General features: G+C 41.1%; 2 protein-coding genes across 3 annotated transcripts in view; one reads left to right on the top strand and one right to left on the bottom strand.

Annotated features, from left to right (window-relative positions):
• The window catches only part of cep85l (centrosomal protein 85, like), a 60,907-nt gene extending 57,769 nt beyond the window's left edge, over positions 1–3,138 (top strand). For both annotated transcript variants that reach the window (XM_072686260.1, XM_072686250.1), the window contains exon 14: positions 805–3,138. In XM_072686260.1, the coding sequence (XP_072542361.1) occupies positions 805–968 (164 nt within the window). In that variant the 3' untranslated portion in view covers positions 969–3,138. The remainder of the gene's footprint in view (positions 1–804) is intronic.
• Positions 3,139–3,683: 545 nt separating this feature from the next.
• On the bottom strand, positions 3,684–14,284 carry LOC140551730 (uncharacterized). Its single transcript, XM_072675359.1, has 8 exons — positions 14,012–14,284; positions 13,176–13,464; positions 12,951–13,070; positions 9,311–9,568; positions 8,798–8,889; positions 7,150–7,331; positions 5,364–5,533; positions 3,684–4,007 (listed from the first exon to the last, which is right to left on the bottom strand). Exons 1-8 carry the CDS (start codon positions 14,282–14,284, stop codon positions 3,823–3,825), a joined length of 1,569 nt encoding a protein of 522 aa, XP_072531460.1. The 3' UTR covers positions 3,684–3,822.
• Positions 14,285–15,556: the final 1,272 nt, after the last annotated feature.

Raw genomic sequence — 15,556 nt, 5'->3', positions numbered from 1 at the left:
CAAACTGTCTCAAACGCTGCAAGCCATAGCTTCTAAAGATCAAACAAGCACAGACACACACACACAGCCCAACAGTCTGACACACACATACTGCAGAGAGTGGTTCAACTTGGAAATTTGCTACTGAAAATCAGTTAAAGGAATGGTTTACTGACATTAATTGAATGTAGTCCACCAGTTAAGGCATGTTTGACGTCTGACGTTTGGCTTTACTAGGGCTACAGAGGCTCTGTAACTTTAATGGTGAACCATTCCTCTAAAAGCCTGATGCCCCCAAGTAATCTTGTAAGAGTAGTCTTGTGACAGTCGTAACAAAATATCTCTGGCGAGTCAGAGGCAAGCAGCAATATTAATAGTGCCACATTTGATAAATCTTGCACAAGCACAGGGTGTTCCTCCTCCACAGTGAGGGAGCTGTGGATCTCATAATAGCTTTATGCAAATATACGTGTCTTGTCAATTCCCAATTGGCTACTGTGTACCCTTTCAATGTGCTTTGCGAGTTGATTTGTTTGTGTTAACCAGTGCATTGCAAACAAAAAGTGACAAATTACAGAGATGCCGTATTGGCGTCAGTTGTTATTGAGCCGATCAGCCGGAAATGCTGCATGGGCTATCCGGGACATCCTGGACAGTGTCATGTGATGACTTTGTTCGTACTGAAGAGGTTCAGTGAAAAACAGCCCGTTTTAAAGCATCAGTCAAATTCAGCTTAAAAGTTTCAGCTTAATCCTCTCTTCAGCTCCTTGAGAGTGCTGGTGTTTCTCGTATTATCGTTTCGTGACCCTGTGTTTCCTGTTCCAGCTATGAGCTGCTCAGGTGAAGAAGGTGAAAAGCCGCCGGCGGAGGACAGCTTGCGGGCCAAGCTGCAGGAAGTGTGCCAGCTAAGAAAGGACATTGACGAGCTGCGAACCATCATCTCCGACCGCTACGCGCAGGACATGGGGGAGAACTGCGTGACGCAATGAAGTGCCCCCTAGAGTCCAGCCTGCTTTCCCAGGGCTCCTATTCACCGCCAGTGAGGACTGGAAGACAAAGGAAAATAATAATAATAATAATAATAATGTTTTTTTTTTTTGTTTGTTTGTTTTTGTTGCCCTGCAGAATCAGAGGTCTCTGACTACTGAATGTTGGACCAAGCTGTGAATCTAGTTTACAAGGAAGTCTTTGTAGCTTTGTGTCTAAACGTTCATCTCCACATCAGATTGTTCAAGATGGTATTATATAGGAGTATGAACTTGTGATTTTTTGTTTTTATTGTCTTTGATATATATTTATTGGGACTACAGATGACCTTATAGTTATTACAGCAAGTGGAGTGTGAGGGATCTGTCTAGATGTGCAGAAACCACAGCAATGCAGTTAGAACCACAGAGTACATGTTCTTAAATGAGCCCTCCTCCAGCTCTTACGGTAAGGTTTGTGGAATGGATAGTGCAGCTTCGTTAAGTGCCTTGTGGTGATGATCCAGTTTGTAACCCCTGTTGTATCACAAACTCTTGTCACTTTGACCAAAAGACTATGGCCGGTCTTCTCCGTCAACTGCTGGTTGCAGGTCAACACTGAGGCAGATTCACGTCACATACACACCGACCACCAGACGCACAGTAGTTTAACCGTCTTCCATTGAGCACCTTGTGTTCTGACTGCGATGTTGCTTCCTTCTGTGTAGTTCATCTAACGTTCTTCTAGCAGGACTATAGTAACAATACCACAACAAGAGGCCAATGTGGTGTAATATATTGGCAGCAGAGTTTTTGAAGCAGTACTAAATTTCAGGTAAATCGTGTCAGGAATTGTTTTTAGTTTTAGAGCCAAAAAGGAATCAGGAAATATTTCTCAACAGTTTCTGAGCTAATGATGAGATTACTGTTCAGGAACTTCTGCAGCCTGTTCTGGTCCTGAGGAAGTTTTTCCTCATGAAGCTCCAAAGATGACATTGGAGGGGAAACAAAAGATCTTGGGGTTTTTGTTTCCTCCCCTCACTGAATTGGGGAAAAACGCACAAAGGATTTTTATAAACACCATAAGATGAAGCACGTAGGCTTTTGAAATAATGTATGTAGAAAAAAAAGGTCAATGCAAAAAAGATTCTCAGGTATTTTATATAGACAGTGTTAAGACTCCACCATTAAGGTGGAATTGCTTTGCGTTTTCATTTCAAAAGGGATTTTAACTCTGAGAGTTGTCCGGTCTTAAGAGTTGGATCTTTTCAATGTTGGCCCTAGCTAGAATTCGTTCTTATTCTCTGGAATACAAAACGTTCAGCAACTCGGTCATGACAATCTATGCACAGGCATTTGCAAGACGATGAATGTTTAAGCTATTTATTTAAAACAAGCGTATTCAGCTGATGTATCTAGCTCACAATATTACTATTATAGTCAGTATACTTTTGCATGGGACTTAAACTAGAATATGTCTGAGTGTGCTAAGATTTTCCATCATGTGCATGTCTGTTTTAACGCTCTTCTTAAATATTGTCCTGATGGAACCTGTACAGACGGATTAGATTGGTGAAGCTGGTTTTGACATACACAGTGCTATGCAACCTCATATTTACCAGCATCCAATATAGAATTCCGCAGACATCATTTTTACTGTGCCTTTACAAACCTATGCAGCAAAGTCAAAGTCCTGGGTTTCTAAATGTTGGCCAGCAAGACTTGTAAATGTAAGCAACAGCCGTATTTCTCTTGCTGGGAGACGGCTACACTCCTTGATGAAAGGTGCAGTCATGTTAAGCCATAGCCACAAACAATGCATATTTACACTCAGGCAAAGCAAGACTGAAACCTGAAGAGGAATGTACTTGCTGCAGCTCCTGGTTTGTACCCTGCCAGACGCCGTTAGATGAATGAGCATGCCCAGCGGTGTACAGTGATTGTATTGCAGACGCAAGCAAAGGGACGTGCACAGTTGTCATGGCCGACTTTGAACACACTGTGGGCCGAAGGCCACTGGCTGGCTTTACTGAACGGTGTAGACCTTCTCACTGGTTTAAATGTACAAGCTTTTAGTTTTTCAGCTAGACTTTAAATATGCCAAAGCTCTATTTATGTACCAGTTTCAAAAGTATTTTTCCATTTTGTAAAAAAATTTTAAAAATAAAAAAAGAAAGTTTGCTTTCCATTTGTACAGAGAATTAATAAAATATTTTTCTATAAACAGCAGTTTCATTTTTCTGTTTGACCTCCAGTTACTGACAATGCACAAGTACATGACTCACCAGAAACATGCATATAGCAAAAAACAAACATACACCAAGTTGTAGTTTTTGGAAGGGACTTTAATAGTCTAAGGGCCACTTTTGTGTTCTTGAGTTTCAAAAAAAAAAAAGAAATGTCAAGTCAAAAAAAAAAAAAAAAAAAAAAAAAATACAAAAAGGATCTGGTGTTTTTTGCCTTCCATGTGCATAGCTAATAAATATTATTTAAAGCTGAAATATCAGGCATCACTAAAAGATCTTTTTTGGCAAGTGAGGTGAAATGGGAGAACATTCATAGAGAAATCCTACTCAACTCAATCTATAAGGATATTCATGAATCATACAAATTCATCCCAACACCATCAGCATTAAACCCATATCATTCAAGTCTTAAGCCTTTAGCCCACACAAGCAGACCCTCAAGCAAAAGTTCAATTGAAGCCTAGTGCCAAAAACCCATCCAATAAAAACCTCATTAAAAAAAAGTAAAAAGTTTATAAAAATATACCAAAAACTTTCCAAGTTGCCTAAAAGTATTAAAATAGGATCTAAAAAAATACATATATACAAACATTCTTTAGCATGGTTCAGGCAGGCATGAGTAGTAACCAATTCTAAGCCACAGGCGGTCCCCAGATTCCCTGCGAGAGGGCGCTGGCAGTAAGGTAGTTTAGGTGGGTATGAGCACACTGCAGGACCATTCCCTTCACTGCCTCCAGATACAGCTGCTGACCAGAGTGAAGATACAGCCAGATGAGTCTGCTCAGCTGGGCACTGCCAGAGGTTCCATGTAAACTATCTGCAGACAGCAAAGGTTAATTAGCACAAGTAACCTAAACATGCATCTCAAACCTTTTGATTGACAAAAATAAAAACCCCAAAAGTTTACAAAACAGTAAAGTATGATTTAAATACAGCAACATTTTATGGAGTATAACTTTAGGAAAACAACCCATACAAGCAGCACCATGTAAATCTCAGCATCTCAGATTTGAGCACTCATGTTACCAAGGTCTCAGCCCCTAATTACCTTGTTAGCATTTGGTTTGCTCACAATTAGGAAAGGCCAGGTGATACAAAAAAATTAAAATAGCTTTATAAATATGCCTAGACCTCAGAAAATTTGTTTGATTTGGGAATTTGGCTCAAGTAGTAGTGCATTGGTAGCGCACTTATCTGATGACCACTCGTCCATGAAGGTCCTATTTGGGCAGGTACAGCCCTTACAGTAGATTAACCTAAAAATGAGTCCAAGATTACCATGGCCAAGGATCAGCTAGAGGTGTAGAAGCCACACTGAGGCTAAAGCTAAACACACCCAAAGAATCACTTCGTGTACCCCAACCCAGTGTACTTTCATCAGGCTTTTGTCAAACCGCTCAAGTCAACAAAATAAGCAAGGTAGTTAACAGCAAGATTCCAAGTGCTTGTAATAAAACTATTTTCAGACATGAATACACTAGAATTCAGTGCACAACTTGAAGCTATGGGTAGGTCAAACCACCAAGACCACCTTTAGCAGGCATTTGTTTTTCTAAGCTGGTAAACAAGACAAATCACCTGAGGGACTGCAGCCATCTGATAAAGTGACCACCATGTCCAAGGGCCAGAGAAGCATGCTGCAGCACGTCATAAATTCTAATTAACATTTCACTGACTCCTTGTCACAAACCTGCAAGTGATGAATGGTTCTTACAGGCAGGGAAGGGGGAAAATGATCTTGGGTTTTTTCCTTCTATGGTTCACTTACATGACCCAAATTACTCCCAGTCTCTCAGCAACCCTCCATCAGCTCTTAAAGATGGACATTGGCCAGTAAGACATATCAAGCCAAGCTGTTGCTGTGTGTGATCTTTATGAGAGTCAAACCAATAAGCTTCCAAAGGAGTGAGCACTTCGGAGTGAGGCACGAAGCCAAAGATACAGAGCTAGTTCCATATGGAAGCTGAAATTTGGTTTTATTGGTAATGGAGCTGATGCCTCTCGCTTACAGTGATCTAATAATCAGCAAGTGCGAGTACACCCAATACCATTACTCCAGGCTCTAACAGTGGAAATGCTTTACTGCAGTCAAGATTACGAATGACGTTGCAACAAAATTGGAATACTCTGCAATACGAGCGCCACAGATCTCTACAAAGCTCTGTGAACTTGCCTTGAGCGATCTTGGTGTCGAACTCCAGCAGGGTATATAGCTCGTCTGGCAGCAGCTGTCTCAGCCAGGCGTTTTCCTCTAGAAAGATCCAGTTATGGACCATTCTCTTTCTGCGCAGAAAACCCTTCACATGCTCCAGATAGACGCCATTGCCAGACACCAAATACAACCTAAACAGCAGAAATTAAAGTGCATGTTAAAAAGGTCCACTTGAGACAAGGATGGTTTCCAACCCTCACTCCCAGATCTTCCAACAAGGAAATAAATATATAGTCAAAAAGCAGTTAAGCCCCAAGTTTAGGTCCATCAAGTCACCTAGTGATAACTATTCAAATACAATAACTTACAGAAATAGCAAAAGTAAAACTGATAGCTTTTGCAAGTACAACGTAATCATAAGCCATGGTACTGCAGCAAATCACACCTCTACTGTACTGAAAGGAAGTAAACAATATTAAAGGAGAATCCTACCCCTAGTCCTAATCCTAATTTTTTTTTGCTATTTTACTGACTGTCCAAAACCACCAGTAAATCTACACATCTGAGGATTTATATGACTGTAAAATAGATGCACAAACTAGAACAGTTACCACTGTTTGTCTAGGAACACCTAGCATATGTTCACCATGAACACACTTCGTTTTAAGGCAGTGTGGGCCTAAGAACTAGTTGGAACAAGGGCTAGCATCCAGCACAGTTTGCAGATTTCCCTGCTGCAACACACCAACCAAACCTGACAGGAGTTGAACCCGGTGAAAGACAAAACTGTGCAGGATTTATCCCTCCAGGGCTGGAGACTGACCCCGGCCTTAAAAATGGTCCTTAAAACGCTGTCTCTCCATCAGGCAGCATATAGGGTCTGGACAGAGCTTAATCACTCCCAAAAGGACCTTGGATATAGTGTAGCTTCCCAACTCTTCAGACTTCTGGCAACCATCACTACCACTGTGAACAAAAGGTTTCAGTAGAACGTAGCATTTTGCATCAAACCAACCCGAACAACTGGTCAAATCCATTTTTATTATGCAGAAATTTAAGAGGTAGAAAAAGTCATTTTGTAGACTCAAAGGGGAATTTAGACACCATTGAAGTTCAAATCCATTTTGTTCTATAGAGCACAGTGACTGCACCTCATTCCCTCAACATGTAGTTTCCTACTTAATTTGTAAACATCACTTCTCTCAAACCACCTGCCTGGGTAATAAGTGGAAAGTTCCCACTCTGTAGACTTTCTTTAACATCTCATACTCATTTCCAGCATTCAGCTGAAGTTGCTAGATTTGGTTCTGTCTTTAGAGAAGAGGTTCATTCCTCTTGTACAGAGATCAGTCGCCTCACTTCAAAAAGATACCATTGACTAGCTGTGGATCCTCACCCTGTGACTGACTGCAGGCTGTGTGTTTGAAGCTGCCAGCAGTGCCCCAGTTCTCACACTGCGCGTCGTGCCAGCTTCAAAGCCCTGCCCGAAAAGCGACCACTAGTAGAGCTCAAGGTCTTCTGAATAAGTTCTTGATGGAAACAGCCCCCCCCACCCCCCTTTCCAAATTATATAGCAGCGCCCAGTTACCATCTGGCCAAAGACCTTAAAATATGTAAAACTCCTTGGGGTGCCATCAAAAATAGCAGGCAACCAATGTCAAGCTGTTACTGGGGTGGAGGTTTCATTAATAAAATTAAATTTTAAAGCTGTCTCCAAGATGCTTGTTGTGTAACAAGGCTGCGCTTACATTTTCTTCACCTCTTTACCCGTGGAGAGAGAGATCACACACTCAGAATCAGCACTAACTTGTAGTAAGGAAGCGTCTCGATCATCTTCCAGTTGACATAATTAGCAGCAGTCTCCTCCAGGGTGCACACTCTGCTCATCTGGACTTTAGCCACCTGCCAGAACCTCTCGTGCTCTACCAGGCTCTCTCGCATCTCCCTCTTCAGCAGAATGTACACACCTTCCAGCGTGTCCTCATAAACCTGTGACCACATCATGAAACACCATTACAAAACTGCCAGGAGACAAGATCCTCAACAAAAGTAAAAAAACAAAATAGACAAAGTGCCTAAATGACATGTGAATCTTCTGAAGCAGACGTTCACATTGTGCTTCTGTACACCACAACGAAGCAAAAGTCAAGACATGACTGGGCTGTGGCCCTTCATCTGCAATTTAAGTAATTAAATAAAGTTGAATTAACCATTTTAAGAAGCTCGTTGGTCGTTTTCGCAGTACATTTTAGGTCATTTTCCATCTGTCCTGTGAAGTGCAGTCCTAGAAGTTTTACAGCACTTGATTTAACTGTCCAAAGAATCTTGTTCCAGATTAGGCTTTTTTAATGTTTGTCAAATTCAGCCTTTCTGCCCTTAAGGGCTAGAAGTAGTGAATGGTTCCCCTCCCCATGAAAGGAGATCAGCAGTCTCTATCATCTACTGGTCTTCTAATTGTTCTCTTTCTGATGGTTTGTTTTCAACCCAATGATTGCCTCCTTCACTTGCATCAACACCTCTTTGGACAGCATGCCAGGTTCCTATGAACAGCTACCAAATACTCTTGGAATCCATGCCAGATGATTTAACTGCTTAGTTGGTCATAGAATAAAGAGGGGACAGACCACTGCTGGCAATGAAATCAATAGTCAGTTATCCAATTTTCAAATTCTGGGATTAACTAAAAATGACTGAATTCTATAACTTAAACCCCTGCAGGGAGGCAGTGTTTCAGGATCAGGAACCTCCTGTGCGATTTGTAATATTCGCAATTACACTGCATCCAAACTTTGGTGCAGAAGCTTGTGTAGTAACAGGAACGGAAAAGAAAACTTGATTACATGACATTATTCTGGGGCTAAACCAGAACAGCAAACTCAGTACATTGTAGGGGTGGCCATCTCCAAAATGCCATGCTAAAAAATAGCATTGATCACTATTCCCACCATGTCTCTGGACCGCTGCTTTTTATTACACTGCCTTGCAATGTAGAGACACACAAGGTGTAATTGAATGGGACACACATTGATGGGTCTGTAATCCATTTAGCCAAACGTTAGCTAGGGGGACTGAGCTTCCTGTTTTCTGCTCAAGCTGTGACCTGTGAAATCATCGGCAGTAGCTAACGAACTGAAGATTACACAATGGCAGGAGATGCACACTGCGGGATTACTGTACAGTGGGGCATATTCTGCCTTAAATGAGCTTCTGTCAGAACATCTGTACTTCCAAACAGTCTTGTCTGTGGGCCCCATTAACAAGCTACACTACAAAAAACACAGGTTTAATATTATGTGTGGTCACAAAACCCATTGGGGGCTGGCACCTTTTCATAGAACCAATAAAAAAAAAGCCTGACGTGAAGACAAGGTTTTCTTATTATGAAAGAGTTGAGATTCAACAAAAAGCCATGTTTTATTCCACATCACTACCTTAAAAGTAGACAACCGCTTTACCTTTCTGCGCTTCAGTCTGCCCCAGTCACGGCCCAAGATCCATGCCACGAGAGACTTGCACATTGAGAAGTAGTTTCCCACTGTATGAATACCTGTAAGAGAAAAATAAAAAAATAAAAAAGGAAAAAGAAACAGCACCACAGGTAATGAAATGTAGCTGATTTTAAGGCTAGGATTAGAGGACTACATCTACTAGATTTGGAAAAAGGATTTTCCTAAGGATAATCCCCACCGACAGTGCAACTAATCCCAGAAATAGGTTTAATCTGTCTGGATAATCAGACCAAAGAGTTTGAGGGAACGTTTTTTGATCTAAAACGTTGACCTCTTTCCTGCCAAAGTAAGCCTTCTTCCTTAGAAAATACTAATGCAAAGAGATATGAGCATGCTGTTCAATTAAAAACCTTCCAGTGCACTCGGAAGATATTCCAGTCATTGCTCCAGTCATTGATTAATGAAACAAGTGAGACATGCTTTGGTGATGCAGTTGGTGTACTTTAAAATTCAACTCACCCACATTCTCGTCTCCCTGAGCCAGATGGCCCCTCCAGTAGTCTCTGGTGATGGGATGGAGTGAGGCGAGGTACCTCACATCACACAAGGTTTCGCCCCATGTAGCCACCTTCTTCTTGCTGTGCTTCCTCCACTGAAGGAAGATGGCCCGCAGCTGCCGGTTGAACGGTGCTGGCTGCCGGAAAAGCCAGTAGGTGAAGAGCCACTGAAACCTGCACTGTGTGTACTGGTGGTACATGGACTCCAGCTCAGAGTGGTCTACAAGAAGCCAGGAGACCAGTGAGAGGTAGAAGAGAGCAGGACACCCAACAAGTCTTGGTTCTTGCAAAATAATTTTGAACCCAATTTCAGACCCAAGATTTATAGTTTTACACAAGCAAACTGCGAATGTTTCCAGCACCTACTGTGAATCAGAAAGTCAGCCAAAAGCCCAAGTGTTACAAATTAACAGGTGCTAAGACTTTGCCTAGAATATTCTGTACATGATCAAGTAGTAACTAGTTCCTCCAGATTTGATTAAATTCAGGGAACTTTGAGTTCCTCACTGCAGCAGGAGTGGATTGAGCGTTCAAAGCAGATGTCCAACCCATTAAAAAGAATGCACCAGAGAATCCCAGACCACAAATTTCAGGAGGACGGGAGATCAGCGCCCTGGACCGCTCCAAGAGCGATTCAAAACCTGTAACCAAACTGAAAAGCTGTTTGAGCTGTGACGTCTGCAAAAGGGAGCACGTCCATTAAATTACTGTTCTTGCATCCATTCCCTTCACTACTTACACCTCCGACTTACCATGTAACTCATGTGTTGCCTTCAAAAGTTCAGATAACACCGTTCTTGTGGGGAAAGAGGAGCACAGAGCCTAGTGAACAGTTTTGTGGACTGGCATCAGTTCAAGCATTTCCAACTAAACACCAGAGAGGATTTCTCTTCCACCTCCAGGCACTGCTCAGGGTGAGAACATTAGGGTGGTCAACACCTACAAGTAAGTGTGTGTGCGCATCTGTGTGACATGTGAATGAAAACAGGCTGTGCAGGAAGAATCAAAAACTTCCCTCTCCTTTCTGAGGAGGCGGAGGTCCTTCAGTGTGAGGGGTCAGCCGGTGAGTACTAAGGGTCTGGTGTCAAGGGCCATTTGTAATGCTGTTGTGTGCTGGGGCAGCAGAATTACATTGAAGGATACCTACAGACTAGCCAGTGTCCTCAGGGCTAAATTGGACACAGCGGATAAGGTGGAGAATACTGACAAAGAGGTCAGTGATCATGAAGAACCTTTCCCACCCACTCTATTACACAATACAGAAAGGAAAGAGTACCCTGAGCGGCAGTCTGCGTCTGCCTCTAAAACTATTCACACATGAGATACCCATAGAAGCCTAGAGAGGGCGTAAAGTTAGAACAAATACCACCTGGACCATCCCAGATTCATTAGACATACTGCACAAGACTAAAAGGTAAAGAAGCAAACAAGAGGGTTCAACACTACACACCAGTTCCACTTTCAGATCAACAGTCCATCACAACACTTTGAAGTAACTCCAAAAATTGGATTATTATATTTCTCTTAAAAAGGCTTCCATTCCTTTTCTGAGGGGAAGGGGCTCACAGAGGGGAAAAGAAACAAACAAATGGTCTTGGAAAACAGACCTTCAAAGGAAATGTTGGACTACAAATGCCGATTTCTTCCAATTAAGACATTAAAAAGAGGTCCACACAGTCAAAAAAGGACTACTCAAACACCACCAGTACATCAAGAGCCATGTTGGCAGAATTTTCACAAACATATGATTTTGCAAGGCTCTGTACAAACAATTTTAAAAAGTAAATAAACTGGTTTCTGGATAATCTCTAAGAACTGTCTAGCACAACTGACCAATAATGCTTGCGAATCAATCATTTGATACATTTTTTGCTTTGAAATGTAATTTGACAGTAGGCCTTCAGCACAGATCTGAACCAAAGTACTTTAAATTGCTGGAAGATCCTACTGACTAGTTGTGCAAGATGGCATAGTTGAACCTTCAGTAAAAGCACTGTGGGCATAACATCTACAGGTTTGAACTTGACTTTCTACCAAAAAAAATAATAAAATACTAAAAAAAAACATGATTATGTAAAATTCTGTTGTCAATATCACACACGTTGGTCATGAGGCCAACTCCAGTCACCCACACACTCCTGATCAGACACTGCAACAGAACGCAACACCTTCTCAAAGTCCAAAGAAACTGTAAACAAGCGCACACAATTTAACAATTGTTTTGGCATTTTCACATTTCACTCCCTGCATTTTAAATCAGTAACTCTTCAGCCCTACATTTTGGGCCCAGGGCAATTCAAACTTGCCGCTTCTAAACCTAGTTTAGTAGAGAATCTCTGAAAACACTGCACATCACTGAAGAGATCATTTCCACGCAGAAGCAGCACATTACGAGATGTTGCACCTCTTGCTACTAAACCCACATACAAAATGCCCATCTGTGAGGTTTTAACCTCCGAAGTTTAAACAGTGTAAAAACTAAACCAGAAGCGTTCCCTCTTAGCTGTCAACACTCGCCAGTTCATCACTGTGCAAAACCATACAGCTCCGCCACTCAACATATGCTGGTAAAATACTGTTTAAAAGGCTGCAAGCTTGAATGAGACAACCACTCTTTCACTCACTGTTATGCATGTTGTCCGTCACACAAAAAAAAAAAAAAAAAAAAAAAATATATATATGTGTGTGTTTAAGGAGAACTTTCATGAGGAGGTAATGATGAGGGGATACTCCTGCCTGTTGAACTGTGCTTGCCTCCCCCTTTTATTTCAATAATATTGATGGAATACATATTGAAGTATGTCCAAGGCATTTCTCAAAATACTTTACATTTAAAATTACTATATTCATTCATTTCTTTAAACTAAAACCATAGAGAATGTAAAGGATGTATGTAACGTAAAGTATGAAAAACATTAAAGCTCTATTAATATTGATTTTTTTAAAATATGTTTTAACACTGAAAAGTGACTTACCAGTAAATTTTAATACATACTAAAAAGATTCTCCCATTAATATGTGAAATGCCACAGATTCTCACTAGTGGGAAATGATTACATGCTAAAATGTGTTCTTAAAAGCAATATTTTAATTGACAAATTTATCATATTGTCATGTTTTAGCATGAATAACTTGTTAGAACTGATTTTCTGGCATCAGAAATTGTGGATTAAAAGATAATCAGATTTTTATTTGTGTGCTGTAAAAGTCATGCTTTAGGTTTATTAAAAATATATACTTATGTGAGCTTGAAAGCAAGATGTGGTGAAATAATGGTAAACATGACACTCTTTCACTCACTGTTATGCATGTTGTCAGTGTCACACACAAAAAAAATAAATTATATATATCACTAGCGAAAACACTGAGTTGGGTGCTCACCTGCAAAGATGAACACTATTCACTTCCAGTTTTATAGATCATAAAACACTTCAATATATATTCCATCAATATTATTGAAATAAAAAGGGGGAGGCAAGCACAGTTCAACAGGCAGGAGTATCCCCTCATCATTACCTCCTCATGAAACTTCTCCTCAAACACAGAAGCTTAACATTCATGAAACTGATCAAAGAGATGCCCAGAGAGTCTCCACTGCTTACCATTGCTTTGGTGTTGGGCAAGAACGTGCCGGAAAACCATTGCAGCACTGCCATGATGACCGAGGGCAAGGCTGTACAACTCCCTCCACTCAAATTTGAGGGGCTCACCTTCTTCTTTCTCTAAAATAAAATGTAAAAAAGAGAGAAATACTGAACAGGAAAACTACCGATTTGCTTATCCCATACACGCCATATGATCCGATCTGGCTGGAAACGTGAGCAGACTACCCTGGAGCTTCTCTTTGAAGAGGTCTCTGGAGATGCCCCACAGCTTCTCCACATCACTGCATGAAAGCCTAGCTGAGGGCAGGGGCACGCACTCCTCCAGCACCAGCCACTGGCTCCAGTACGCACGGGGAGGAAACGGGACTTCAGTGAAGAGCTTCTCCTGAAGGGAGCGGTTACAGTGGATGTTCCGGAACAGAGTCCTCCACATGAACACCAAGCGGAAGGCAGTCTTGGCCGCAACGACGGAGCCAGCTGTGCTGTTCGGAAGGCAGACCTGGAACGATTCCTACCAGCAAAGAGGGGGAGAGGGGGAGAAATAGGGGGAAAAAATAATAATAATCACACCACAACACTTATTATGGAGCAAAAATAAATAAATAAAAACAAACAAACTTGCTTGCTTGCTTTTTTTTAAAAAGTAGAAATGGACCAACTTTCGTGAACAGGTTCAATACAACAACGATGCTGATGAAGTGACGAGATCGCGGTTTTCATCATGGCCGACCAAAACATGTAGCTAACTAGCTAGCTACCAATCAGTGACCAAAGAAAAATAAACAAACCACAGACAAAATATGGCTGTAAATATATTACATTTACTACTTATTAACTTTAGCTACATTTGTGTTTTAAAAAAATAACAAATAAATAAATAAAAACCCAGATACCGACAGCATTGAGGCTAGCTAACGGTAGCTAGCACTAGCTAATGACCCTAGCCTGGGTAACGCAGCACTAGCTGCCCGCCCATCTGTCTGTCTGTCTGAGCTGTGTTAACCCAGGTGAGAGAGAGTCAGCTAGCTACAGACTCGCTTTCCCGGGACAAACTTCACCTGAAAATGTCGAATCCACAGCGAGTCACAGGAGCAGACTCTGAACAGCGGCCTACATGTGCTGCCCAGTCTCAGGAGAGACACGGGGTCCAGGTGCCTCAAAATAACCACCAGCACCTCGTCGCTCAGATACAGCAAGCCGACACTGCCCTCACAGCCCACTGCAGAGACACCGTCTTCTCCTCTGTTCGCATCTTCCTCCGTGAGTGTGGACAATCTGGAGAACTGCTCCAGCAACCCCTCACTGTCCCAGGTGGTATCTGGGTGCGCCATGCCTGCCCTGCCCACCTGCGCCCTTACCGGGAACCGGCTTAAAGGGTCGGGAAGTACCAATCTCCTGCCCCGGTGGGGGGTAACCGCGTGGCAAGCTGGTTTACCTTTTACCAAAATTCAGTTTTCACCAATAAAGTTGTTATTATTTTAGTGAAATAAAAGCTACATTACTTTAAAATGTATTTTTTCATGTTAACCATTATTTCACCACATCTTGCTTTCAAGCTCACATAAAAGTTGCCATATATTTTTAATAAACCTAAAGCATGACTTTTACAGCACACACTAATAAAAATCTGATTATCTTTTAATCCACAAAATCCACTGATTTCTGAAAATCAGTTCTAACAAGTTATTCATGCTAAAACATGACAATATGATAAATTTGTCAAAATTAAAATATTGCTTTTAAGAACACATTTTAGCATGTAATCATTTCCCACTAGTGAGAATCTGTGGCATTTCACATATTAATGGGAGGATCTTTTTAGTATGTATTAAAATTTTCTGGTAAATCACTTTTTTTTGTGTTAAAACATATTTTAAAAAATCTATATTAATAGAGCTTTAATGTTTTTCATACTTTACATTACATACATACTTTACATCCTTTACATTCTCTATGGTTTTAGTTTAAAGAAATAATATGTAAAGTATTTTGAGAAAGGCCTTGGACATACTCTTCCTTTAAGAGCAATATTAAGCTGTTCTAGGCCGTATTAGTTTAATACTTTGTGAGAGAGTTGTATGATCTTGATGCTGAGATGTAAATGATGTAATTTGCTAGTGTGGATCATGCCCTGAGATCAGAATACTTTTGGCCTGGAGTCCAGATCGACTTTCCTGTGGTCCGTGTATAAAGAAGGACCCCCGTTGGTGTGGTAAATGCTTGAAGAAAGGGAGGAGACGGGGTGGATGTGGGTGCAAGATTGGTTCAGCATGTTGAGTTGAGAAGCATGGGTATATAAGGGCTTGAGGGTCATTAGGAAGAGTTTGGGGCATGATCCATCTCCAAAAATGTTGTTATGCATTACTCCACTTAGGGCTCTAACAATTTACAAAATTCACAATTCCATATGATCCAGTAGTATCTTAATACGGTACCAATATAGTGTCTTACAAGTGCATGGTGTTCATATGTCAAGGTTTACATTTTACGTTCATTATTGAAAGCAACATTATTAGTTCACTATTTATAATTAATTTTGCGCTAGACACACTCTACTATATGTTAGCCAGAAGCTTTTCTACACTTCCACGTGTTGGTTAAGA

Source organism: Salminus brasiliensis, chromosome 1 (genome assembly GCF_030463535.1).
Source record: "Salminus brasiliensis chromosome 1, fSalBra1.hap2, whole genome shotgun sequence".
Classification (NCBI taxonomy): Eukaryota; Metazoa; Chordata; class Actinopteri; order Characiformes; family Bryconidae; genus Salminus; species Salminus brasiliensis.
The sequence above is the reverse complement of the archived record's forward strand: the minus strand, read 5'-3'. Positions and strand labels throughout refer to the sequence as shown.